This window comes from Impatiens glandulifera, chromosome 6 (assembly GCF_907164915.1).
Source record: "Impatiens glandulifera chromosome 6, dImpGla2.1, whole genome shotgun sequence".
In the NCBI taxonomy this organism is placed as follows: Eukaryota; Viridiplantae; Streptophyta; class Magnoliopsida; order Ericales; family Balsaminaceae; genus Impatiens; species Impatiens glandulifera.
The window spans coordinates 41017864-41043820 of record NC_061867.1 but is presented as its reverse complement, the minus strand read 5'-3'; the positions used below and the strand labels follow the sequence as shown (position 1 = coordinate 41043820).

The following is a 25957-nucleotide window of genomic DNA, read 5'->3' as shown; positions in this document are numbered from 1 at the left end:
TATAACTTTGAGATATCATTTGATTTTGGGTTGTACTCTGATACTAGGTCAACATAACATTAATTGGATTAATAATTTCCAAGGAGCAATCAGTATACAATTTTGTCTTCTAATGATTTGGCTGTCTAGAATAATGTGACAGACAACTGCTCCAAGTATACTATATCGGACTTATACCGAAATGGTAATCTGAGTTGATTTGGCAGACTTCTGCTCCTAAGATATCTTTCACCGAAATGGAAATAGAATAGTCTGGACGCTTGAAGACTGCTCTCTGCAATTACCGGATATATTTTGCATAGCATTGATATGGAAACTGTCGGTTGTCCCTTGGATAAAATTGTTTTAGCATATAAGCGGTTCCGCTTCTTGTAAATAACCGGGCAAACTACCGAGCAGTCTACCGGTTGCAGTACTTAAATAAAACCGAATGGACAACCGGTCATACTACCGGTTGCGCTTCTGATGTAGAACCGAAGATACTACTAGTCTTCTACTGGTTGCGTCGTCTTTATAAAACTGAAGAGATAATATCGGTTGCGCCTATTTAATAAAACCGAAGAGATAAAACATATAGGTTCTACCGATTGCGTCGTCTTTATACGGTCGAACACAATACCGGTTGCGCCTTCTTTATAAAACCGAAGAGATAATATCAGTTGCGCCTATTTAATAAAACCGAAGAAATAAAGCCGATTAGTTCTACCGCTTGCGCCGTCTTTATACGGTCGAAGACAATACCGGTTGCACCTTCTTTATAAAACCGAAGAGATAAAGTCGATTGGTTCTACCGGTTGCACCGTCTTTATACGGTCGAAGACAATACCGGTTGCGCCTCTTTTACTTGAGATATAATCAATCAGCTGCTTCCTTCCGATTTTCTTTTATCTGCACAATATTAGCTTTGATTAAATTTTTTTTATTTAAATAGTTAATTAATACTACTAATTATTTAACTATTTGTATCTACAAATTTCTCCCTTTTTGATTATTTAATCTAAATATTCAAAACCTTATAATTTTGTAATTGTTTGTTACTTATGATAGATTAATGTTTCATTTTTAATCTAACACACCCTACTTCGATGATCATTTCTACTACTTCAATAGGGATGATTCATCCATATTCTAGCAAGTGGGATGAAGGAAAGCCAAAGCACCATTAATGACTTATTCGATCCAATTGAAGACTCTACCGACTTAGGAAGGATATAAATAGGCTTCCTCAACATTTCCGAAGGCATTAGATAACATAGCAAGCCCTAAATCAAAAGAAATTAAAAATCTGCCCTTTAAGCTCAAAGTTTCAAATTTTTCGAATTTTCTGTATAAGGTTCTAAAGCTTGGATCCAGACATCTCAAAAGCGACCCTAAGGTCTAAAGAGTGTTCTCCAATCCTTGATAAGTTTCCAATCATTGTTTAATTCATACTTGCAGTTTGTAATTGAAATTTTGATAATTCAGTTTTCATAAGCTTGTATGTTGTCTAGTTCTTGAATTTGATTATTTGAAATCAATCTTATGATCATTTATAAGCTTTATGTGAAAGCTGGAACCAATCAATCGGTCTTAAAAAAAACCAAATTTGAATTTAAAAAAATAAAAAAAAAGGTTTGTCTTTCTTGGATTGATATTTGAAGATCACAACCCAAAAAGCTTCCCAACATGATTGTAATGATGTTGAGCAACTTTTTGGATCATTTTTTATTCATCCCGATCATATTTGATCAAAAAAATTGAAATTTTTGAGTTTTTGAATTGGGCTAAACAGCTTTAAAACTAAAAACTCGATTTTTTACTACAAACTATTTTTGAATAAATTGATCATCACTCATGTCGATTGATACCTTGGGGTTATGTTCTAAATATTCTTGGGAGAGATTTGTGAAGCTACCCAGGCCCTTGTCGAAGAATCTAAGTCTCCATAAAAATTGTAAAACCTGTAATTTGATGTTCTTGAGGATCGATAGGTCCAACCAAGGACCGAGAGATTTAGGCTTGTTAGCCAGGACTAAAAGGTCAGACCAATGTTCTTCATCGAGTACTGAGTGTGATAGGATCGGCTTTATTGATAGAGACGGGGGTCTGGCTAAGGATAAAGGCTTATGAAAAACGGTTTGATAGAAATCTTATTAAGGATTAATATCTCTTTCTATTCTACGCAAACTTGTGTAAACACTTGAAACAGATTCAAGGCGGAATTGTTTACTTGGATTTGAACCACAAGATGAAATATGAAAAGATGACAGAAATGAAGAACACAACAGTTTGTTTATGGATGTTCGGAGAAACTCTCCTACGTCACCCCTTCTTCCAACCACCGGAAGGATTCACTATAAGATGATAAGAATCAAATACAGTTTACACACACTTAGCTCACTATTGAACAGAACACTTTCTGTTCAATTACAAGATGAAGAATATCACTCAGATAATGGTGTTTTGATTCTAGCTCTCTCTCTCGATTCACACACAGTACAATCAGAAAGAAGCTTCACAGAATAAGTTCAGTAAGCAAGATGATTGAGTAGTCTCTCTTTACAAAATCAGATTGCTTGTTCGTAAGGCAAAACCTCAAGGTTGTTAAGGCTCAAAAGGTACTTCGTCCGTTGTCCTTAGGATTTGTTAAATACTGAGCAGGAACTAATTGTCGAATCTTCAAGAATGATACGTGGCACTCTTCTAATGCAAAGCCTCCATTGTACACAGTAGGTTCTGAGCACAAGGATCGTGGCCGTATTGAACAGGTAGTGCGCCGAATATTCCTTCAGGGATGTACCTGCAAAACGGAAAATTCTCTTACGTGGCATTCCTTGATTGGATTCATATAGCTGCTGTACTAATCTTCACAAAAAAGTGGAGCAGAAGTAGGGTGCAGCTATAGCACGTGGGTAGGAGAAATGCTAGATTCAAGCGTACAGCTTAAACAGAGCATTAGACATATTTCAGTTAGACGGATTTGTGAAAATCAGTCTAATGAATTAGGTCAACTCCTTCTAATGAAAAACGTCTATTAGACCGCCTGGTCTAATATAATTAGACTCGCGTCTAATTACAATAACCATTAAACTGCCACGTCTAACTCCACTGAGTTAGACTGACGCGTCTAATTCCGGTTCTATCTCAGACTTGTCTGAAGGAGTTAGACTTACGTCTAACTTTTACTAATTAGACTACCCGTCTAATTATTCAATAACCATTAGACCAGCACGTCTAACTCCACTGAGTTAGACTGCACGTCTAATTCCGGTTCTACCACAGACTTGTCTGAAGGAGTTAGACTTACGTCTAACTTTTACTAATTAGACTACCCGTCTAATTATTCAATAACCATTAGACCGGCACGTCTAACTCCACTGAGTTAGACTAACACGTCTAATTCCGGTTCTACCTCAGATTTATCTTAAGGAGTTAGACTTACGTCTAAGTTTCACTAATTAGACTACCCATCTAATTATTCAATAACCATTAGACCGGCACGTCTAACTCCACTGAGTTAGACTGCACGTCTAATTCCGGTTCTACCTCAGACTTGTCTGAAGGACTTAGACTTACGTCTAACTTTCACTAATTATAATACCCGTCTAATTATTTAATAACCATTAGACCGGCACGTCTAACTCCACTGAGTTAGACTGCACGTCTAATTCCGGTTCTACCTCAGACTTGTCTGAAAGAGTTAGACTTACGTCTAACTTTCACTAATTAGATCACACGTCTAATTACAAATATATTAGACTACACGTCTAACTTCGATAAGTTAGACTGTACGTCTAATTCCGAATATATTAGACTTACATCTAATTCCATTAGACTCACGTCTAATTCCGCGTATTCATTAGACTATCCGTCTAATTCTTTACATCTATTAGACTACACGTCTAACTCCGATGAGTTAGACTGTACGTCTAATTCCATTAGACTTGCGTCTAATTCCGTGTATTCATTAGACCATCCGTCTAATTCTATACATCTATTAGACTACACGTCTAACTCCGATGAGTTAGACTGTACGTCTAATTCTATTAGACTTGCGTCTAATTCCGTGTTTTCATTAGACCATCCGTTTAATTCTATACATCTATTAGACTACACGTCTAACTCCGATGAGTTAGACTATACGTCTAATTCTATTAGACTACACGTCTAATTCCATGCGAATGAAAATCAAAATCGGTCTAATGACCCTCATTAGATCCAAGTCTAATAACATGTTGTCTCAATACACCTGTATCAAAACTCATAAGTTATTTCATCATCAAAATATCAGAGGGTAAATTATTTCAACACTTAGTCAAAATAATTTGACCCAACCATTTCCCCCTTTTTAATGAAGAAATTGCAAACCTGCATATATATATTAAAACATGCATTCATCCAATAAATAAACAAACACCTAGTTCACTTACACCATTCATCCAAAAAGAACCAGTATTCGAAAAACTATCAAGAAACTATGTTCAATAAAGTTAAGCTGAGTAAAAGAAGAGAGATCATTGTTCTTCCCTTTTCACTCGAGGATCGGTTGGACACATCTCTTGCCCGGGAAGCATGTTCATGAAATGAGGATAGATATCCGCGACCACCACGACCGCCTGTACTTGATCTTCCTCCACGTTCACCAGCACTAGCACGTCCACCTTGATCGACATTGGATAGCCTACTCCGGCCACCACCACTTCGAATTCCACGCTCAGCACCGCTTTGACCACCACCTCTCTTGGTTGGCCTAGGATTGTCATCAGAATTTGGAGCTCGCCTGGATCTTGTCCCGGTTGATACACCATCATTTCTCCTGCTTGACTCACCTTGAATTGGTCGAGGTTGAGCACCTTCAGCATTGGACTTTGCGTCCTCCTTTGCTTGGAACTTTCTAGCAATGGAGTCAGCAAATTCTTGGCGTTTATTGTTGTTTCTTCTCATGCAGCCCTGCATTTCTACCATTTGGCTCTTCACCAGATAGAATTCCTCCAAGGTTTCCTTGTGGCGTTCATCATTGATATGCCTTTCAATGTCAAATAATTCACTTTGGCGGCTGTAGATTTCCTTTTCAAACTTTGAAAACTTTACATTTGCGACATGGGTCTCATATGTATTCTTCTTCAAGGTTTTATCCAGCTCAGTGAGGATCTCGAACATATTGTGAAAGTTCTCTCTTTCTTCTTCTCTAGAGTTCATTGTCTGACACATAGTCTTCTGAATCGAGGAAAGCATAGTCCTCATAGTTCTTAATACTTTATTTCCTCCAGCAGATGACTCTTCGTGAGACGAAACTTCTTCGGACTCTGCTGCCATACTTTGAATAGGCTCAAAGTTTGTATGAACCTGCAAGGATTGCTCCGGCTGATTCATTTCAGCATTCTTAGCAGCTTTTCTCGTGCCTCTTCTTCAATTTCTTTTTCTTCTCTTTCAAATCTCTCGAACAGATTTCCAGAATAGTGACGGGGAATGTTGATGTTTTCGTGAACACTTTCCACAACACCATCGGGAAATAAACGGGGCTTAACAAACGTTGGTTGCTCATCCTATTCCTCCTCAGATGAGGAACTTTCTTCATCATTTTTCTCTTTAGAGGGTTCCCCCTCAGTTCTTGCAGTTTCAAGTTGAGTGACCTCGTCCAATTTTTCTTGAACACCCTCTGTCGCAACAGGGGTTATAATCACGTCTTCTTCAATAGGAGCCTTCAAAGCCTCCTCTGTCACATTTTCTATGATCACTTCTTCATTATTTGTCTCAAGAGCTTGTTCAGGCTCTTGAACATTCGCCTTTCCTTCTTCTTCTCCACTTGGACGCTCTTGAATCGGAAGTCCTTGGACATGATGATCTAGAATGCGTCTCTCTTCGGCAGAATGATTCCCGAATTCGATTAGGAGAGCAGCATCTGATTCATCAGCATCTGGAATATTCATTGCTTCTTCTTCATTGAGAGGTTCTGCGCTTGAGCAGTCGGCGCCATGAATGTGTCTGGAAGCAGCAGATACATAACTTTCCAAGATATAATTCAACTTTTTCAATACTTTTGCTTCAACATCAACTCCTTTTGCATCAGGGTTGAAGTTAGCTTTCCTGGCTTTATAAATTGGAAAGAGAGCTTTTCCAAGAATACAAGCTTCCACCAGTTCTCTTTTATTTAGAGCTTCACCCACGTCTGAAGTTCTTGCCCATTTCAGGACTTTCTTCTCGTTTGCCACTCTCTTCTTCCATTCTTTTGTTATGGCAGCGTTAGATAGAGAGTCGTTGTACTTAGAGGACAGCCTCTCAGTACACCAGGAATCATAGATTTCTAACCTTTCAGCAAAAAGAACTTTCACTTGATCCAGAATAAGATCAATAATACATCTTGCTTCAGATACCTTCTCAGGAGCTTGAAATGCAATGGATTTTCCTTTTCCAACAACCTCTACGGGTTTTGGAGTTGGTCTAGGTTCACTAATTACAATTCCTCTTGTCCCTTTTCTGGCCCGCAACAGTTCGAAGGCAGATTGAGGTTTCAGACAGAGCTCAGCAGGAAGCTCTCTACAAACAATCTTTCCGACCACCAAGGAATCCTTGGGAGCAGGAATATTGGGTTCACCAGCAACAAGGGTAAGAGCAACACCTTGTTCTGGTTGCGACGACTCTGTAGCACCGGCGGCTACATGATTAGATTGAGTAACAGGAGACTCAGCCCTGTTAATAGTTTCAACATTTGGACCGGCTGACTCAACAGTAGGCCCTTCAGTAGATTCTCTCAAAGGAGAGAAAACAGATTCAGCTTGTTCCACTTCGGGAACATCAAATTTTGGCACAGCAGCCAAAGATTTAGAAGACTTTACCTTAGCAGATTTAGACGCTCGGGGCGCCTTGGTCTTCTTCTCCTTTGAGGCATAAGACCTCGAAGGTTTCCTCAAATAGGTTGAGGGAGTGGATACCGATGTCATTGGGGTTGCAGCAAGTACGCCTGGACCTTACTTTACCCTTGAATCAACGGATTCTGAGTCCTTCTGATTTGGACTTTTCATGCTGGAGGAACTGGCCTCCGATTCGTTCACTATTTTGGTTCTCTTTGCCCTTTTTGAAAGAACAGAAGCAGAGGGCTTTGATCGGGTAGAAGGCTTTCCACCGATCTGGTAACTAGAAGCACTAGATGCAGACTCTAGGTTGTTCTTCATCCTCGTCAGAGTGCTGGCCACCGTAAGAGCAGTAAAAACTCTTGGAGAGTTGATCTGCGCCGGTTCACCTACGGGAACCCCCAAATACTTCAGTAGGTGACTCAGTTGAGCCGCATACGTGATACTCTCCTTGTTCGTTTGGCTGATAGAGTAGCACAGATTCTGGAAAAGGGTATGAGCCCAGTTTACCTAGATCCCTTTCGAAATGGCACACATAGTCAAAACGGTCTTGACTATAGAGATTGAAAGAGCCAGCATTACCTTGCAACGCCTTCGCCACCACGTCGTTTAGAAGAATGAAGTGGGGTTTGAATACCTTCTTGTATCCATTCACATGGATTTTAGAGTCGTATGCAGAGAAAGTTGTCTTCATTTCCTCCATGATCTCTGAAGGGAGCACCAAGTCGAATAGATGACCCTCCGTCGGAAGTTCAAAGAACTACGCATATACTTCTTCATCAAAAGAGATCTCTGTTGCGTTGACGGTTGCTACGATGGAATCATCCACCATAACTGTCGTCTTGAAGAACTCGCGAACTTCGTCTTCATAGAAGATGAACGGTCCTCCCAGATACTTCCTTAACCCAGAATATTCTAGGGTTTGGAACATCTTCACTACCTCCGGTTGATCAAAAGAATATACCGATGGAAAGTCCACCTGCAAAGTACAGTGACTGAGAGTGATTTTCTTCACCATTTTGAGAGAATGTGAATCGACACGATATTTCAGAAAAATTTAGTGAGAGAAATGCAAGAAAGTTAGGGTTCTTAGAGATTTCGAGAGATTGAAAGTATTCAAAATCATGTAGTAATGTCCTTATATAGATGAAAGATGGAAATACATAATAACCGTCTATTCTAAGGGTATGGCCCATTAATAAATGTTAGACGTCCTTTTTCAAGAAGTAATCATTAAAAATGAGGGTATATCAGTCATTTTCTCTAAACTTGATAGACACGTGTCTTCATGTTATTAAGAGATGACTGTTCGATATTTTGAGAGGGAAAAGCAGATAGCTCTCAGCGTGTGACAGTTGTCCCTGATCAGTCTAATCAGCATGTAGTTAGACGTTTTTCTTGCTTCACAAATTCAATATAACACAGCGTCTATTAAACGGATGAGTGTATTAGACGCATACGTCTAATTCCGTGTTTATGAAAATCCGTCTAATGTTTATTAGACGTGTACGTCTAATTCCTCATAAACACCACGTGTTAGACGTGTATTTATTAGACGTGAGCATCCTTTTGCTCCAGACGTAAAAACGTCTAACGTCTATTAGACGTGTCCGTCTAATTGCGTAGGAACAACACCTCAACATATAGACTTAGATGTATGGATTGTGAGCAAAAATACGTCTAAGTACATACTTTTTCTTTTAGACACTCTTGTCTAATTAGACCGATTAAGGATATTCGTCTAGAGAATATCTTTAATTCCAAAGAAATTTTTCTTCTCAAAATGAATATGGACATTAGAGTTTTATAAACAATTTTTGTGGTCTAAAGACCAAAAATATTTTTAACAAATAAAAACATTTATTCTTCCAGAATGGCAAGTGCCATTGTTGATCTTTCAAGCTGTGTACTCAGAGGAGTACTCTTCTAGCTTCCTTCCTGCTATCCTCCTGCATCACCTACAAAATAAACTATTTACAAATCTTGGTACCCACACTCAATTGGGTCCTCGATCAATTTGTCCCTTAGGAATCCATATTTGAGTTATTCTGATGGATTTCCCATTTTGTGTTGTGATTAATGCATAAGATTTTGACTTAGCAGATGACTTCCTGCTAGCCACTGATCCTTTGACTTTTGAAGAAGATTTTCTTTTAAAACTCCTTGACTTAGAGTCAGGTTTTAGATTAACAGACTTATTAGCTTTTTCTAGCTTATTCTTAAGCCAGCTAACAGTTGGTGGAACATAAACTATTTCATTTTTGAAAGCCACTTCTTCATGAATAGGATCAGATTCAATGTCAGTCATGCTTCCCTTGACAAAACTTATTGGCTTAAGTTTGTCATTTGGCTTTGACTTTTTGCAAGACAGGTTAGGATCATTCCTATCAAATCCCAATCCGGATCTAGATCCAGCAGGTTTCAACATGCTGATCTGATATTTGACAGCATCACCAGACCTTGTCCATGCACAGACAACATAGTTAAGCCTTTTGTTTTCAGATGAAAGAGTTTGAATCTGTTCCTTGAGCATCTCATTCTCAGATGAGATATCTTCAATCTTCTTTTCAAAAAAGTGTGACTCTTCCTCTTTAGACAGATTTGATTCATTTAAATCTGATGAAGATTTAGTTTTATTTAGAGATTCTGCTAGCTTTCTGTACTCGATGACCATCTCATCTAGTGCAGCTACCAGTTGTTCCCTTGAAAACCTTTCGGAAGAGAAATCAAATACCTCAGTCTCCTGAGTTCCTTCCTCATCTTCTCTGGCCATAAAGCAAGCCACGTCTTCTTCATCACTTTCACTAGATGAGAAGTACGAGCCACGGTTGCTTCCTCTGTTCTTTCCATCACCAGCCATAAGAGCCTTCAGCTCTTTTCCATCATCCTTGGCATCTTCAGGCTTTGGCTTCCGGCATTCCGATGCATAATGACCTTTAATACCACAGTTAAAACAAGTAACATTAGCTTTAGATTTTCTATTATCATTAGAATTTGAAGAGTTTGAGTTAAAGTTGCTCTTCTTCATGAAGCCGCCGAACTTCTTCACAAAGAGAGACATGGCATCGCTGCTCAGCTGTTGAGCTGCCATCTTCACGTCCGGAGCGGTTGGTGGCTCTTCAGCGGTCACCAGCGCCTTGGCAATAATAACGGACGAGGGTTGATCTTCTTCCATCCTACAGTTCAGCTCGAACTCGTAGGCCTTCAGGTCAGCAAAGAGATCAAAGAGAGAGATCTTGTTAAGATCTTTGGATTCTCTCATCGCCATAGTCTTTATGTCTCATTCTCTTGGAAGAGCACCCATGACCTTGATAGCAATCTCCCGGTTGCTATAAGTCTTGTCTAGGATGGATAGAGAGGAGACGATCTTGCTGAATCTGGTGTCGAAATCGTTCATTGTTTCACCAGGACGCATTTTGAAGTTGTCGAACTGTTGAGTGGCAATCATGATCTTGTTTTCCTTGGTTTGCTCGTTGCCCTCACACAGTTGGGTGAGTCTGTCCCAGACCTCTTTGGTAGTGTCACATTCGATGATGTAGTTGAACATACTGTCAACGAGAGATCTGTACAGAACATCAAGAGCCATGTTGTTGAGATTGTTCTGCCTCTTTTCATCGGCGGTCCAGTCGGCCTTTTATTTATCAATCTTGATAGGACCTTCTGTGACAACACTCCACATGTCATCATGAAGAGAAGAGAGATGAGCACGAACTTTTTTCTTCCAGACAATGTAGTTTTCGCGAGAGAATGTTGGAATGGCTGTAGCACTGGCATCTTTGGGTATATTCGACATATTTCAGGAAAGGCTTGAGAATAGAAACAGGGCTCTGATACCAATTGATAGGATCGACTTTATCAATAGAGATGGGGGTCTGGCTAAGGATGAAGGCTTATGAAAAACGGTTTGATAAAAATCCTGTTAAGGATTAATATCTCTTTCTATTATACGCAAACTTGTGTAAACACTTGAAACAGATTCAAGGCGAAATTGTTTACTTGGGTTTGAAGCACAAGATGAAATATGAAAAGATGACAGAAATGAAGAACACAACAGTTTGTTTATGGATGTTCGGAGAAACTCTCCTACGTCACCCCTTCTTCCAACCACCGGAAGGATTCACTATAAGATGATAAGAATCAAATACAGTTTACACACACTTAGCTCACTATTGAACAGAACACTTTTTGTTCAATTACAAGATGAAGAATATCACTCAACTAATGGTATTTTGATTCTAGCTCTCTCTCTCTCGATTCACACACAATACAATCAGAAAGAAGCTTCACAGAATAAGTTCAGTAAGCAAGATGATTGAGTAGTCTCTCTCTGCAAAATCAGATTGCTTGTTCGTAAGGCAAAAGCTCAAGGTTGTTAAGGCTCAAAAGGTACTTCGTTCGTTGTCCTTAGGATTTGTTAAATACTGAGCAGGAACTAACGGTCGAATCTTCAAGAATAATACGTGGCACTCTTCCATTGGAAAACCTCCATTGTACACAGCAGGTTCTGAGCACAAGGATCGTGGCCGTACTAAACTGGTAGTGCGCCGAATATTCCATCAGGGATGTACCTGCAAAACGGAAAATTCTCTTACGTGTCATTCCAAGATTGGATGCATATAGTTGTTGTACTAATATTCACAATAATGTGGAGCAAAAGTAGGGTGCAGCTATAGCACGTGGGTAGGAGAAATGCTAGATTCAAGTGTACTGCTTAAACAGAGCATTAGACGTATTTCAGTTAGACGGATTTGTGAAAATCAGTCTAATGAAATAGGTCAACTCCTTGTAATGAAAAGCGTCTATTAGACTGCCTGGTCTAATAGAATTAGACTCGCGTCTAATTACAATAACCATTAGACTGTCACGTCTAACTCCACTGAGTTAGACTGACGCGTCTAATTCCGGTTCTACTTCAAACTTGTCTGAAGGAGTTAGACTTACGTCTAACTTTCACTAATTAGACTACCCGTCTAATTATTCAATAACTATTAGACCGGCACGTCTAACTCCACTGAGTTAGACTACACGTCTAATTCCGGTTCTACCTCAGACGTGTCTGAAGGAGTTAGACTTACGTCTAACTTTCACTAATTAGACTACCCGTCTAATTATTCAATAACCATTAGACCGGCACGTCTAACTCCACTGAGTTAGACTAACACGTCTAATTCCGGTTCTACCTCAGACTTGTCTGAAGGAGTTAGACTTACATCTCACTTTCACTAATTAGACTACCTGTCTAATTATTCAATAACCATTAGACCGGCACGTCTAACTCCACTGAGTTAGACTGCACGTCTAATTCCGGTTCTACCTCAGACTTGTCTGAAGGAGTTAGACTTACGTCTAACTTTCACTAATTAGACTACCCGTCTAATTATTCAATAACCATTAGACTGGCACGTCTAACTCCACTAAGTTAGACTGCACGTCTAATTCCGGTTCTACCTCAGACTTGTCTGAAAGAGTTAGACTTACGTCTAACTTTCACTAATTAGACTACACGTCTAATTACAAATATATTAGACTACACGTCTAACTCCGATGAGTTAGACTGTACGTCTAATTCCGAATATATTAGACTTACGTCTAATTCCATTAGACTCACGTCTAATTCCGCGTATTCATTAGACTATCCGTCTAATTCTTTACATCTATTAGACTACACGTCTAACTCCGATGAGTTAGACTGTGTGTCTAATTCCATTAGACTTGCGTCTAATTTCGTGTATTCATTAGACCATCCGTCTAATTCTATACATCTATTAGACTACACGTCTAACTCCGATGAGTTAGACTGTGCGTCTAATTCTATTAGACTTGCGTCTAATTCCGTGTATTCATTAGACCATCCGTCTAATTCTATACATCTATTAGACTACACGTCTAACTCCGATGAGTTAGACTGTACGTCTAATTCTATTAGACTACACGTCTAATTCCATGCGAATGAAAATCAAAATCGGTCTAATGACCCTTATTAGATCCAAGTCTAATAACATGTTGTCTCAATACACCTGTATCAAAACTCATAAGTTATTTCATCATCAAAATATCAGAGGGTAAATTATTTCAACACTTAGTCAAAATAATTTGACCCAATAGAGTGGTCCGACCAATGTTCTTCAACTAGGACCGAGAGGTTCGACTGAGGATTTTTACATCTAACCAAGAGGTTAGACCTAGGACCGAAAAATCTCGAACTGAAGACTGATGACTTCCACCCATGACCGAGTGGTCCGACTGAGAGGTCAAACTTAAGATCGAGGAATCTTGACCCTGACTGAGTGGTCCGACCGAGAGGTCAAACTTAAGACCGATGAATCTTGACCCTAACCGAGAATTCCTAACCTAGGACTAATAAACTTAGCCCAAGGCCAATCCAGGACCAATGATTTTTACACCCTGACCGATAATTCTAGCCAAGGACCGAGAGTCCTTAGCACCTCAACTGAGGCTTTTTAGCCTAGCCGATGGGTCCAACCGAGGGTTCTAGACCTTGACCGATCCTAAGGCCTAGGACACCGGTCCTAAGGCCTGTTTGGTTCATATTTTCAAAATTCAAAGTTATTTTTGTAATTTTGTATCTTCAAACTATTTTCTAAAAATTCCAAAAAATTAAAAAATGCTTTTAAAATATTTTTAGCATGTTTTCAAAAAATAATATTTTGTTAAAGACTCGATTGAGATTTATGTTTAAACCCTAATGCATTTAAATGAGTGATGTTCTTCAGGTACTTTCCTCCTTAAGTTATCAGTAGCAACATGTACCAACATTTAAATAATTATTTTTTACAATTTTTAAATAACGCACAAACCTTATGCATGCTTAGGACCGGAAGATTAATTGGTAAAATAAAACGTTATACAAACGATTTTCAAAAGTCAAATTTATAAGTAGAGACTGTTTTTAAAACGGGTACGAATGATAAAGCGTGAAAGCCCTTTCCCGAGTATCACCAAACTTTTTAAGACATGCCAATTCAAAAATATCACATGAGAAAGCTTAGTCTAATAGAGATTTTAGGCAAGTGAGTAAGAAAAGAAGAGAGCTTAAGGATTGATAGTTTTCGTTTTCAAGCCAATAACTTTGTGCCTTACACAAGCCTCTAAGAAAGCCAGTATGGATGCACTCAAGCTAGGCCATGATAAAGCAGTCAAAATTTACCAACCACGTAGACCCACAGAGAATTACTTTCTAAAACAAAAGCCCTAAATAAAGGGAAAGCAAGTACCAATCACATTAGCCAGGGAAAGTTCATTCACTCACCGGACCTTCTTGTCGATTTGCACCCGCATCAGACGAGATAAGAATGTCTTGCACTTGTCTCGCCCAGGAAGTGGGTTGATAAACTACATGCCATATCATTGTTCCCACTTACAAGTTGAGACTATGCAGGGCTCTTGCTTTACCTAGAAAACCATTACCTTCTATTCGAAGAAAACCTGCTCCCGGAAAAAAAAGTGGGCTGCTTATTTGTCTTTCCCGGTGGTGGCTACCTAAGAAAGCAGACCCCCTGCAACTAGATATGAGACCGATCCGACAGACAGATGCCAGTTCTGCTGATCGTAATCGGATTGAAAGAATGGAATTCCAATTCCCAGAAAAGATACAAGTAATCCCACAGTAGGGGAGATAAAGTAAAATCCCCGAGCAAGTTCGAACTAATATAGGTGGGTAGCTATTGCTGGCTCAAGTAAGAGATTGAGTTTAATTTATGCTCTTCTGAGAATCAGAGGGTGGCCTTACAAGTAAAGATGGATGGAAAGATTGAAATGACAATGAGTGAATCTTTTTGTCGTCGCTAAAGCCCCTAACGTGGACTAACTTCGCCCTTTATCTCCTCATCTTCTTATTCAAAAGTTAGAGCTTACTTCGACCTACCCTAGGATTTGTTTTATCACATTCATCGAAAGAACCTTTCTGAAACTCAAGAACCTTTCTGAAACTCAAGAAAGATTAAGATTGAAAGTGAAATCGCAACTAAAAGAAACTACGGTCAATACGTTTGTATACGTATGTCACTTTTATTGATTTTCAAAAATCAATTAGCTTTTTCTTAAAAAAAAAAATGAATTAGGATTCTGTTTTAAAATAATTAATCTTTTAAATTAATTATGTTTAACTAATTTGAGTAACGAATTTAAAAAAAAAAATTGTAATTTGATTATCGCAAATTTTCGAATTATTTAAAATTGAACCCAAATTAATTATTTTAATTTTAAAAGTTATTGAGATCATTTAAAAAAAAATTTTGAAAACAATGTTTTATTTTTAAAAAAATTCCATACATACAAATTGAGGTTAAAATTTCTCAAAATTCAAACTTTCTACCTAAATTCCATACATACATAAAGTGAGAAGGCTGAGGTTTTCCTCCCACTAAAATTCATTTTCTTTAAAGTAGGAAGTGTATTTTTTTTTAGAGAAGAAAAAATGTGAAACGCGCAGTAAAGATATGAGCATGATTATATTGACTTTTTTTTTATTATTATTATTTTAAACAGCGTAACCCATCCGGATGCATAACAAAATTTGAATTATTTGGCAGGAATATTATGACGAGCTCCAGTTCTTCTCTCTCATTTTTTTTTATTAATTTTAGGGTTTGATTGATTTTGAATTAAAAATTTGTTTGATATTTAGTTAATTTTAAATGTTTTATTATTTTTGTTAAGTAGTCCTATAATATTATTTATATTTTAATTACCAAAATAAATTTTATTATTTAATATAAGAATATTGTTTTAATCCTAATTTAAATATTATAATATTATTTAATTTATGACTAAAGAATTTTATTATCTTAATTTTAACTTGATTAAATTTTTTTTAGTTTCAAACAATTAATATAATAAATTTAAAATTTATTATTTTATTTATTAAGAATTAAATATTTTTAAAATTAATTTTTATATAACATGTTTAATAAAAAATATTGTTTATCAACACAATTTTTATTTTAAAAAAAAATGTGTGAATCTTAATCTTAATGATAATAATATTTTATAAAAAAACATAAATGTCAATATGACAATATAAAATGAAAGTTATTTAATTGAGTTACATAGAAAAAAAAAATATCATTATAAATTGATCTTTTATTATAGGTATATTAATTATTAAATAATATTAACAAATATATGTCTAAATAGTTTAATCTAAAAAAGTAAGAATATATATATTTAAATTAAAAAAAAAATATTTTGTAAGGTATTTATATCTAGTTAAAATGTTAATACTAAAATTATTTTGTTTCATTGAATTATAATCAAATTTTATTATTATTAATTAAATAAATATAAATAATATAATAAATATAAAATTAATATACATGTCAATCAAATTAATAATTAAAAAAATAAAATTAATAAATTAAAAATCAATTTTAATTACACTTATTCATACCAGATGTAACTAGAAATATATCCAAAAATTAATTTTTGGTTTCTCACCACCGATAGTCATTTCGAAAGAAGCCTTAATTATATAATATAAATGAAGATATATAATATATTTATTCATAAAGAGAGTTGATTTTTTTTTTATATAAATTTAAATATAAATTTGTTAAGTGGTTATATTCAATTAAGACTATAGTAAAACTAGTATGTATTCGGTGTATTTACACGAGATATAATATAAAAAGTTGTGAAAAAAGTTTTACGATAAAAATGTGATAACATTTTTAATTTTATTTTTCATAATATTAAGTTTATGGGCGGGTCAACCCTCTATCCGATCCAAGTATCAATTTATTCTCACATATATATTCAAATTAACCACAGCTCTCGGTCCGACAATCCGGACACTTTAAAAATTAAGTATCATTATAATTATATATATATATATATATATATATATATATATATATTAGTTAGTTAAAAAATTAAATTTATATTTTTAAAATGTCCCGCGTTTAACAAATTTGGTGTTATAAAGTGTTAGAGCCTAGTTGGTTAAAAGGTTGTACTTGTTTTGTTAGATCGCAAGTTTGAATCATACTTATAGTTTTTTTATTTTATTTTTCACAATTTTAAATTTATGGGCGAGTCAACCCACAATATGACCCAAATATTCATTTACTCTAACATATAAATTCAAATTAATCACAGCTCTCAACCCAACAATCCAATACTTTGAAAATTAAGCATCATTATATATTTGTTTAATTAATTATTTTAAAATCAATTTAAAACATAACTAATATGGTTTATTGGATATATAAAGTCAGACATCCAAATAAATGTTAACCCAATATATATATATATATATATATATATATATATATATATATATATAAAAGTTATGCCACCATATATTATACTTAAGAATGCATTCTTTCTTTTATGCCATCATATATTATACTCAAGAATGCATTTTTTAACATCGATCTCTCAAATATTTATAATACTCACTTTTAAATTTGTAGTTTTGGGGATTCGAACCCTGATCTTAAAGTGAAATGTAAACACTTTAACCTCTAGACCACTTGAGATTGTTAAAATAATTTTATAATTTTGTGTATGTATATATATTTTGTATTTAATATTTATTACCAATTAGTTAATTAATTGACATCTTGTGACTCGAATTTTTTCATATGTCTCATTATCAAATTTTTACAGGACTCTTATCTTTCGGTAAACCAACTATCAATCTCAATCACATTTTCAAACACATGTCATTCCTAAGAAATCAACCATCAATCTTAATTATAATTTCACACGCCTCTTATTCTTTAGTAAACCAACCACCAGTCTCAATCGAGCTCTAATCTTGTGACCTCACGATCATTTGTTACACACCTCTTATCCTTTGATAAATCACATCTCAATCACACTTTCACATGTCTCTTATCCTTAGGAAAGTAAATCATCAATCTCAATCGACATTTAATATCGTGACCTCACACTTTGGTCAATCAAATATTTGATTAATATTTTTTAATCACTCTCATTTGTTACCGATCTATTATCCCTCAGAAAATCATACCTAAATCACACTTGATTAAAGAGCTGTACTTGTTTTGTTATGTCGCAAATTCGAAACATACATATAGCATTTTTAATTTTATTTTTAACCATTTCAAGTTTATGGGTGGGTTAACCCACGATCCAACACAAGTATCTATTTACTCTCACAAATATATTCAAATTAACCAAAGCTTTCAACCCAACAAACCAAACAAATTCAAATTAAGTATTATAATATATATATATTAGTTAGTTGTAAAGTTAAACTTATATTGTTAGAAATGTTGCACGTTCATCAAATTTGGTATTGAATTTAAAAATATAAAGTTTTATTAGATTAATTGGTTAAAATGTTTACAATTTTTTGTTTAGTTGTAATTCGAAACATACATATAACATTTTAAATTTTATTTTTAACAGTATCAAGTTTATGAACGGGTGAACCCACGATCCGATCCAAATATTTATTTACGCTCACATGTATATCCAAATTAACCACAATTTTTTACCCGAAAAACTAAGCAAATTAAAATTAAACATTACTATATATATATATTTAAACCACTAAATTAAATTACTTAGGTTAAATATAATATAAGATTATTATATATTTGTATATTTAACTAAAATAAATTAGTTATGTTAAATATAATATAAAATTATTATATATTTTTTATATAATATAAATATAATCAGTCAAATAAATATATTAAGGATACTATTTAGTGTATAAAAAGCTAAGGATATTATCTAGCCCTTATGTGATGTGTATCACAATCTTTACTAGAAAATAAACTCCACTAAATCCAAACAATGAATGCACATGTAAAGAATAATTAGATAAAATAAGATAGTTACAAATTTTCAAGAGATGCCATTCAATTTGTCAGCATCAAAAGAATTTTCCAATTTTTTTTTCACCATTGGTTCTCTCTTTTCAAACCGTAGACTGTTTTTACTATTTACAGCATAATACAACAATACTATACCTATTTGGACTGGACTCAATCTGCCCCCCTTTGACAAAAGACAACTTTATATATCCATGATCATGAACTCATCCTTTCGCAACTCATAAAAAGAAGTCATGCTCCAATATATATCTATGAGCCGATTCCAGCTCCTTCGTGAGCAGCCACCATGGTGGCTGATGCCTCTTCAAGCGTCCGCTTCTTCTTAACCATGTTGAAGGCTTCAATAACATCTCCTTCTGCCCAGTCATCATAATCATCTATCACAATTCCACACTCCAGTCCAGCACTTACCTATCAATTCAGATATATCTCGTGTATAAGTCTTGTAGGCGTCAACATATGAACCATATTTTTGTTTAATATTTGACCAAGGGTAACATAAATAAAAGAGAATTACCTCTTTGACAATCTCTTTAACCCTCCTCAAAGAGTTCATTACACCAACATGCACAATTTTGCCTTTCCTGATGATCCGAATGCCACAATCTTTTACTATTCTGCCCTCAGTCACCATGCATCCAGCAACCTGACCACTTCCACTACTAAACAAAGCCCTAACTTGTGCTGAGCCAATTGGTACTTCTTCCTATTACACAAAAACAACATCTCTCAATCTTCAGAAGCAGATATCAGATAATGAAAATTTTAAAAACCAAGTTAAGTTGTCCATTAATCCACAGACGACAACCTTGGAAATAAATTTCATTTGGTGTTCAATGTAGGTTACCTCAACAGTTTTCAGAAGTCCTTCCATGGAACTTCGTACATCATCAATAAGATCATAAATAACTCTGTAGAGACGAATCTCAACGCCTTTGTTGTCAGCATAGCTCTTAACAGAACCAGGTGTTTTTACGTTAAAACCCAAAATGACAGCTTCACCCGCAAAAGCAAGGTCAACATCACTGGTGCATACGTCACCAGTTGCTTGCAACAGAAACTTTAACGTGACATTGTCTTGGGGAAGCACCTGAAGGGCTTGTCGAAGAGCTTCAATAGAACCCTGGTCATGATAAAAATACAAAAAAGGGAAAAACAGATTATAATCTCTAGTGTTAGTTACATAAGGCAATCACCATTTAGAACAGTTATAATTTAGGGATCCATAATTTTTGTATCCATGTGTTTCGAAATGGGGAAAACAAGCAAGGAAGGTTTTTTAGCAAATGATATACGAAATACAACCATTGTGTTAAGTGAATTGCAACAATGTTGCTTTCAATAATAATTAATTAACATGGATTACCTGAACATCAACCTTCATTACGATATTCAGTTGGTGCAAGTCTAGTCCAGAAAGCTTCCTTCCCGAAACTGCAGAAGCTAAGGAAGATAACGTGACCTTCCCATCTCCTGCCTTGGCCGATATTCGTTCAATTCTTAATGAATCTGCACGTTCTTCTGCCCTTTCACGTGCAACATCAAGGGAGTCAACTACCTCAAATTCATCACCAGCAATAGGGACATTGTTCAACCCAAGAATCTGAAGAAGAAGAAGAATAACAGGTAATAAGAGTATTATCAACATCAACAAAGCTTGTTTGATCTTGGGTTATTTGTTTTTTTTATAAAACCTCTATCATATCACTTATTCTTTCAACCAGCAAATCACTTCATTTATCAACTAAAATACCAAAATACCCTTCCTTTACTTTTTATAAAATATAAATTTTAAATACAAAAAGACATTTTAGTAATTTAACCCAAATAATCACAAAGAAACCCACTTTTTCATCAAACGAGGTTTTGATTTCATAAGCTTCAAATAATCCCACATCAAACAATAATCAAATGGTAACACTTAGTTTTTATTTTTCTTAATTTGACATTCGTTAAACACATGCCCTTCCGATATTATTTTTAGTGGCAGCATCAGTTGAGGAAATGAAGGTGATATAGTTTAAGAGAAAAACATGGTTTCATTAATAAAATATGTAGTACACATGTGTAAACAATCTTTAAGACATGAATGTGATTTAATAATATACAAATGAGCCTAACAGGTAGCTGAAACTAGGGGCATAAATGGTTTGGTTGAGTATGTTTTTCTTCACCGAAAAATTCATCACAATCATTTGATATGGGTATTTAAAAAACAGAGGTTGGCAGTTGAGAAAGCAATTTAGTTTGGTCGGTTATAAGTTATAAGCGTTGGCTATGTTGTTTTAATTGTTCAATATTAGATCAAAATTGATTTAGAGAGCCGTGTAAAGATGCATAAAAATAATAATATTAAAAACAAAGTTTAATGTTTTTCTATCTCATTAAATGAGAATCTCTCACTCAACAGCAGTTAAAATCTTCACCAAAATCAAACAAGACCTAAATAAATTGAGTGAATATGTAGAACTGGATATGTGAACTACAAACCTGTACAGGCAAAGAGGGTCCAGCTTCATCGACCGGACTTCCACTATCATCAAATAGAGCTCTAACCTGAATAACACCAAACACAAATCTAGTTTTTAACTAACAATGGGTAATTAATTCATCAAGTCAAACTGAAGTCCTTTATCCTTGTAATAAAATTTATATTTATCAAACTTTTATCAGCAAACCTTTCCAAAAGCTTCACCACAAACAATAACATCCCCTTTTTTAAGGGTGCCATTCTGCACAATGAAAGTAGCCAATGGTCCTTTAGATTTATGAAGCCCTGCTTCAATGACTGCACCCTTTGCCTTTCTTTCTGGATTGGCCTTTAATTCTTGCAACTTCAGTCAAACCATGATACAGAAAGTTAGAAACATGAAAAAAAAAGACATACAATTTAATGTTGTTCTACATGCATAAATTTGTTTTATTGACACTAGTGGGTAACCTGTCTTATTATTATTTTTGTAATAAACCCATAATATGGGGGTGTTTATAGAAAATTAGATCCTTTTTATATTATATGGAATGTATAATTATAGAAGTCTGATAACAAAAACAAATGTCAATTGAATATAAAACAAATCAAATGAACCAATAATATAAAAATATAGAATTGTAAAATTCTAATTTTCAATTTTGTATGTTAACGTATTGCCATAGTAGATGTTATATTTGAATATATTCAATGGTAACTCACTTTGCTGAGGAGTCTATTTCTTTTGATTTCTAGAAGAAACTGTCTTGGTTTGCTTCTTTCCGCCCTCTTGAACTCATGGCTACATATGCTATGATTTTTGTTCTCTGGTCCAATTTTTACCATAGCTAATGCGACTTTCGCATTTACTATGGTTTTAACGATTTTTTTAAAAAAATGTTCTTTTTCTATTCAATTTCATTTAAGCTAAAAATTCCAATAATTTAGTAAATTCCTGTTATGTGAGCCCGCTTAGCTCAGAGGTTAGAGCATATATATAACAAATAGTTTATAGAATTCTCTCACCTCGGCAACCAGCATCACAGTTTCCAACAGTTCATCTATATTCTGCCCTTTAAGAGCACTTATCTGTTAAAAGAAACAACAAACAAGAAAAAAAAGAGTAAGATATGACAGACAAAAGCATCATCCTCCGATCAGCCTCCGACCAGTCGACCAGGTGCTTTTATTCGGTTTCTCTAACAGATTTGACAGACAAAAGCATCATCCCTACATTAAAGTATACATGAATGAAACAGCTACCTGAACAACTGGGACCTCACCGCCCCATTCTTCAGGCATCAAGCCAATGGAAGCAAGTTCTTGCATCACACGGTCTGGATTTGCTCCATCCTTATCAATCTGTGTTGTGCAAAACAACGTTTACTATTCATAGTAATATAGATTGTTTGTACAGAAGTTACTGAAAAGATTACCTTATTAATGGCAATTATAATAGGTACCCCGGCAGCTTTTGCATGAGCTATAGCTTCACTAGTCTGTGGACGGATTCCATCATCCGCAGCTACTACAATTATTGCAATATCTGTTACCCTTGCCCCCCGAGCCCTCATGGCACCAAAAGCCTAAAAGAATGGTTAAATAACTGTTAATGTGATCGAATGAATTAGAACATTTGTTTTGTCAATGCAGAGAGTGTCAATTAAATAAGGGTAACTGACAAGAAGGCAGAATTAAAAGAAAAACAAAAAAAATATATCTACTTTGCACTTTACCTCATGGCCAGGGGTATCAAGAAAAACACACGGTTGTAACTTCCCATCAACAGGAACAAGAACCTTGTAGGCTCCAATTCCTTGCGTAATGCCACCAGCTTCTGAAGCTGCGACCTACAACACAACGAACAGAAAGGCTGTAAATACACTTTATAATTTAAATTTCACCATTTGCTTGGATGTAAAATCTCATCTTTATGGCATAAGAATGTTCCAGTCAAGTGCATGGTAATAACTTCAAAAAATGTTCATCAAAAAAAGACTTCCTAGAATAGTTTTAGTTGGTGTCTTTTTGTTGTTTGTGATTTTTCTTCTTTTGAGATGTTGTGACCATTTGGGTAATAACTTGATCTTGTTGGTTTTTGTTGGCTATTGTCAGCATTTTGCAGCATTCACAAATATATGGATTAATGAAAATGGTTTCTATCCTTCAAAAAATAAAAGACTTCCTACAACCCTTTAATTAATCAACAAGGATAAAAGTTGAGACCTTTAATCTATAGCAAAGATATGCTCATCAGTTGATCATTAAATATAATGGAGACTCAACATGATTAAGATACCTTGCTCTTCCTGATGTAATCCAAGAGAGATGTCTGCCAAGAAGACAAAAGCAAAGAAACAGCAATTAGCACAAATCCAATTTACACCTATTTGAAAACACTTTTTGTCTATGGATCTGAATTCGGATCCACATGCAAAAGAAATTCTCAAATTGTGTCTCACTAAGTTATGTTTCCAAATATGATCTCATCTGGATCCACATTCAGATCAAATGTGTGACAGAAATCATTTGGAAACACTTCAATTATCTGTTTTTGATATCCTAATATAGAAAACAACCAATCAATTTTTAATCTGTCTCCCGGAAACTGCAGGTATTCCACAAACACAAGGTTGGTTAAGAGAGATTTATTATTATTACCTTTCCATGGTCCACATGACCCATTATAGTAAGAATTGGCGGACGGTCTACAAGATTATCAAGGTCTTCTTCGTCAAGAATTTCCTTCTTTTTTGCCATCTCCTCCACTCGGGTTGGAACAGCATCAATCACTTCAACATCATACTCTTTGCAAATCATCTTCACCATATTTTTATCAAGGGTTTGAACCCCATCAGGTTTTATACCCCTAGAGTATAAAGAACCAAAAATTTCCCCTTCACTAGTAGCGAGATTGTAAGCCAACTCTTCAATCAACATACCTTCTTCACCAACCTCCAAGATTTCTACTCTTACTGGTGCAGCCTCTTGAGCCGCCTTAAGTCTAGCTGCTTTTCGACTAGCCTTACTAAATTTCCGTCCCTTTCTAGAAGCCCCTGGAATGGATACATTAAGTTCCGAAGCCTCCTCTGGAATCTCATCAGCCACCATACGTCTCCTTAAGCCACCAGACGAACCACTCTTTTTACGAAAGTCTTCTTTGAATTTCCCAGAAACAGACGTCTTTCCAGGCTTTGGAGGTGCTAATACTGCTGCAGCAATCAGAGGATCAACCCCAGATTTCTTAGGTGAAAACTTGTCAATCAATATTGTTTTTCTTTCTTTAGGTTTTGTAACAGAGTCAGCAACTCCTTCAACTGATGAACTTTTTGGGGCCGCCCCTATGTCTTTCAACACGACTGGTTTCTTCAACATTGGCGGTGGAGCAACAGATGGTTTAGATTGTAGACTTAGTTGAGCTGTATTATTAGCTGGTGGCTGAGTGACCTGAGTCTCAGTTTTCGGTAAATCCTTTACAATCTTTTTCACGGCAGTAACTGGGTTACCTTTTCTCCACACACTTTTTGAATTTGTAGAATTCCCATCAACAGCTGAATTTACTGTTACATTTCGAGGTGGTCTATTATTCGGTAAAATCACTCTTTTATTTGTCTCTAACTTCTCAGCTTTATCCAATACATCTCCCAAAGAATCAATGACTTTCTTTCTCTCTTCTACGCCATCCTTTGTGTTCTCATCAATAGAGTCTCGGTTAAGTTTTGCAGGGCTAATAGCTAAACTTGGTTTTGATACAGGCTTTGCTGCTGGTTTGGGAGCTGCCCTAAGAACAAGTTCAGAGTCATTATCTTTGTTTCCTTTATATGTAGAATCAAGGGAAATTGATGTCCCTTGCTCAGTAATAATATCAGTTGTTAACGAATATCTACAAACTCCAATATATCTCCATTTCTTTCCACTCCAATTTCTTCGAAACCCATGAGTATATCTCGTGAAACAAACTCCATGAATTAGTGAAAACATTCCCTCATAATGCACAGAGGAACCACCACTTACGTTTCCCAAACCCACAAGGGAAGTTAGAGAAGCCATGGAAACCACTAGTGTTACTGCATCATCAGCTCAAAACGTAGACAATTTGAAAACCTATTCACAATAATATCGTATCATCTTCAATCTTCTATTTTTACTCGTTAGAATATATAATCTAAGTCATAATATAAAAAGGGTCGTCTTAGAATTATCATTGAACAGAATTCTTGAACAGTTTTTTGACAATTCAGAATGAATCAGAGATACCCAAATGCGGGAATCAGAGTTAAATAACTGCATAAAACAAAAAATGGAATATTACCAAGAACAACCCGGCAGATGAATCTTCAATCGTTGTCACCAAAAATTCCTGCAATCGGCTGGAGCTATAGAGAGAGGGAGAAGGAGAGTATTTCTGCCTGGCCGAGTGGCTGTGAAGGAGATTTAGCAGGAATCAGGATGATGATTTTTGTCAGAAGTTTTATTAAAGACAAATACAAAATATATTTGCGTGGCTAACTTCTCTACCTGTCATTTTTCTTTTATTTATGAGAGACTATAGTCTATATTTGTATGAAAATATTATTGGCCATAAAATAGTTACATAATATGTGAAGTACATAATATAATTAAATAGTTGATTAAACTGAATTTGTGTGTTTAGCTGCCAACATAGAGGATTGCAGGTTTTTAAAAGTTGGTGTCATTATTTTAGATATACTTTTATTATTTAAATGTTAATTTTGTAGAACTAATCAAGTTAATCAAATTATGTAACCGAATTTTAAAAATTAATTACAAATTATAAAAAATAATGTTATTGCGAAAAAGGATTT

The 25957-nt window shown here is 35.4% G+C and overlaps 1 protein-coding gene across 1 annotated transcript; it reads right to left on the bottom strand.

Moving 5' to 3' along the window:
• Window positions 1-18621: 18621 nt before the first annotated feature.
• On the bottom strand, window positions 18622-25475 carry LOC124941991 (translation initiation factor IF-2, chloroplastic-like). Its single transcript, XM_047482394.1, has 12 exons — window positions 23793-25475; window positions 23431-23463; window positions 22868-22981; window positions 22568-22717; window positions 22395-22493; window positions 22158-22220; window positions 21340-21495; window positions 21152-21217; window positions 20028-20264; window positions 19509-19784; window positions 19179-19367; window positions 18622-19072 (listed from the first exon to the last, which is right to left on the bottom strand). Exons 1-12 carry the CDS (start codon window positions 25179-25181, stop codon window positions 18911-18913), a joined length of 2934 nt encoding a protein of 977 aa, XP_047338350.1. The 5' UTR covers window positions 25182-25475; the 3' UTR covers window positions 18622-18910.
• Window positions 25476-25957: the final 482 nt, after the last annotated feature.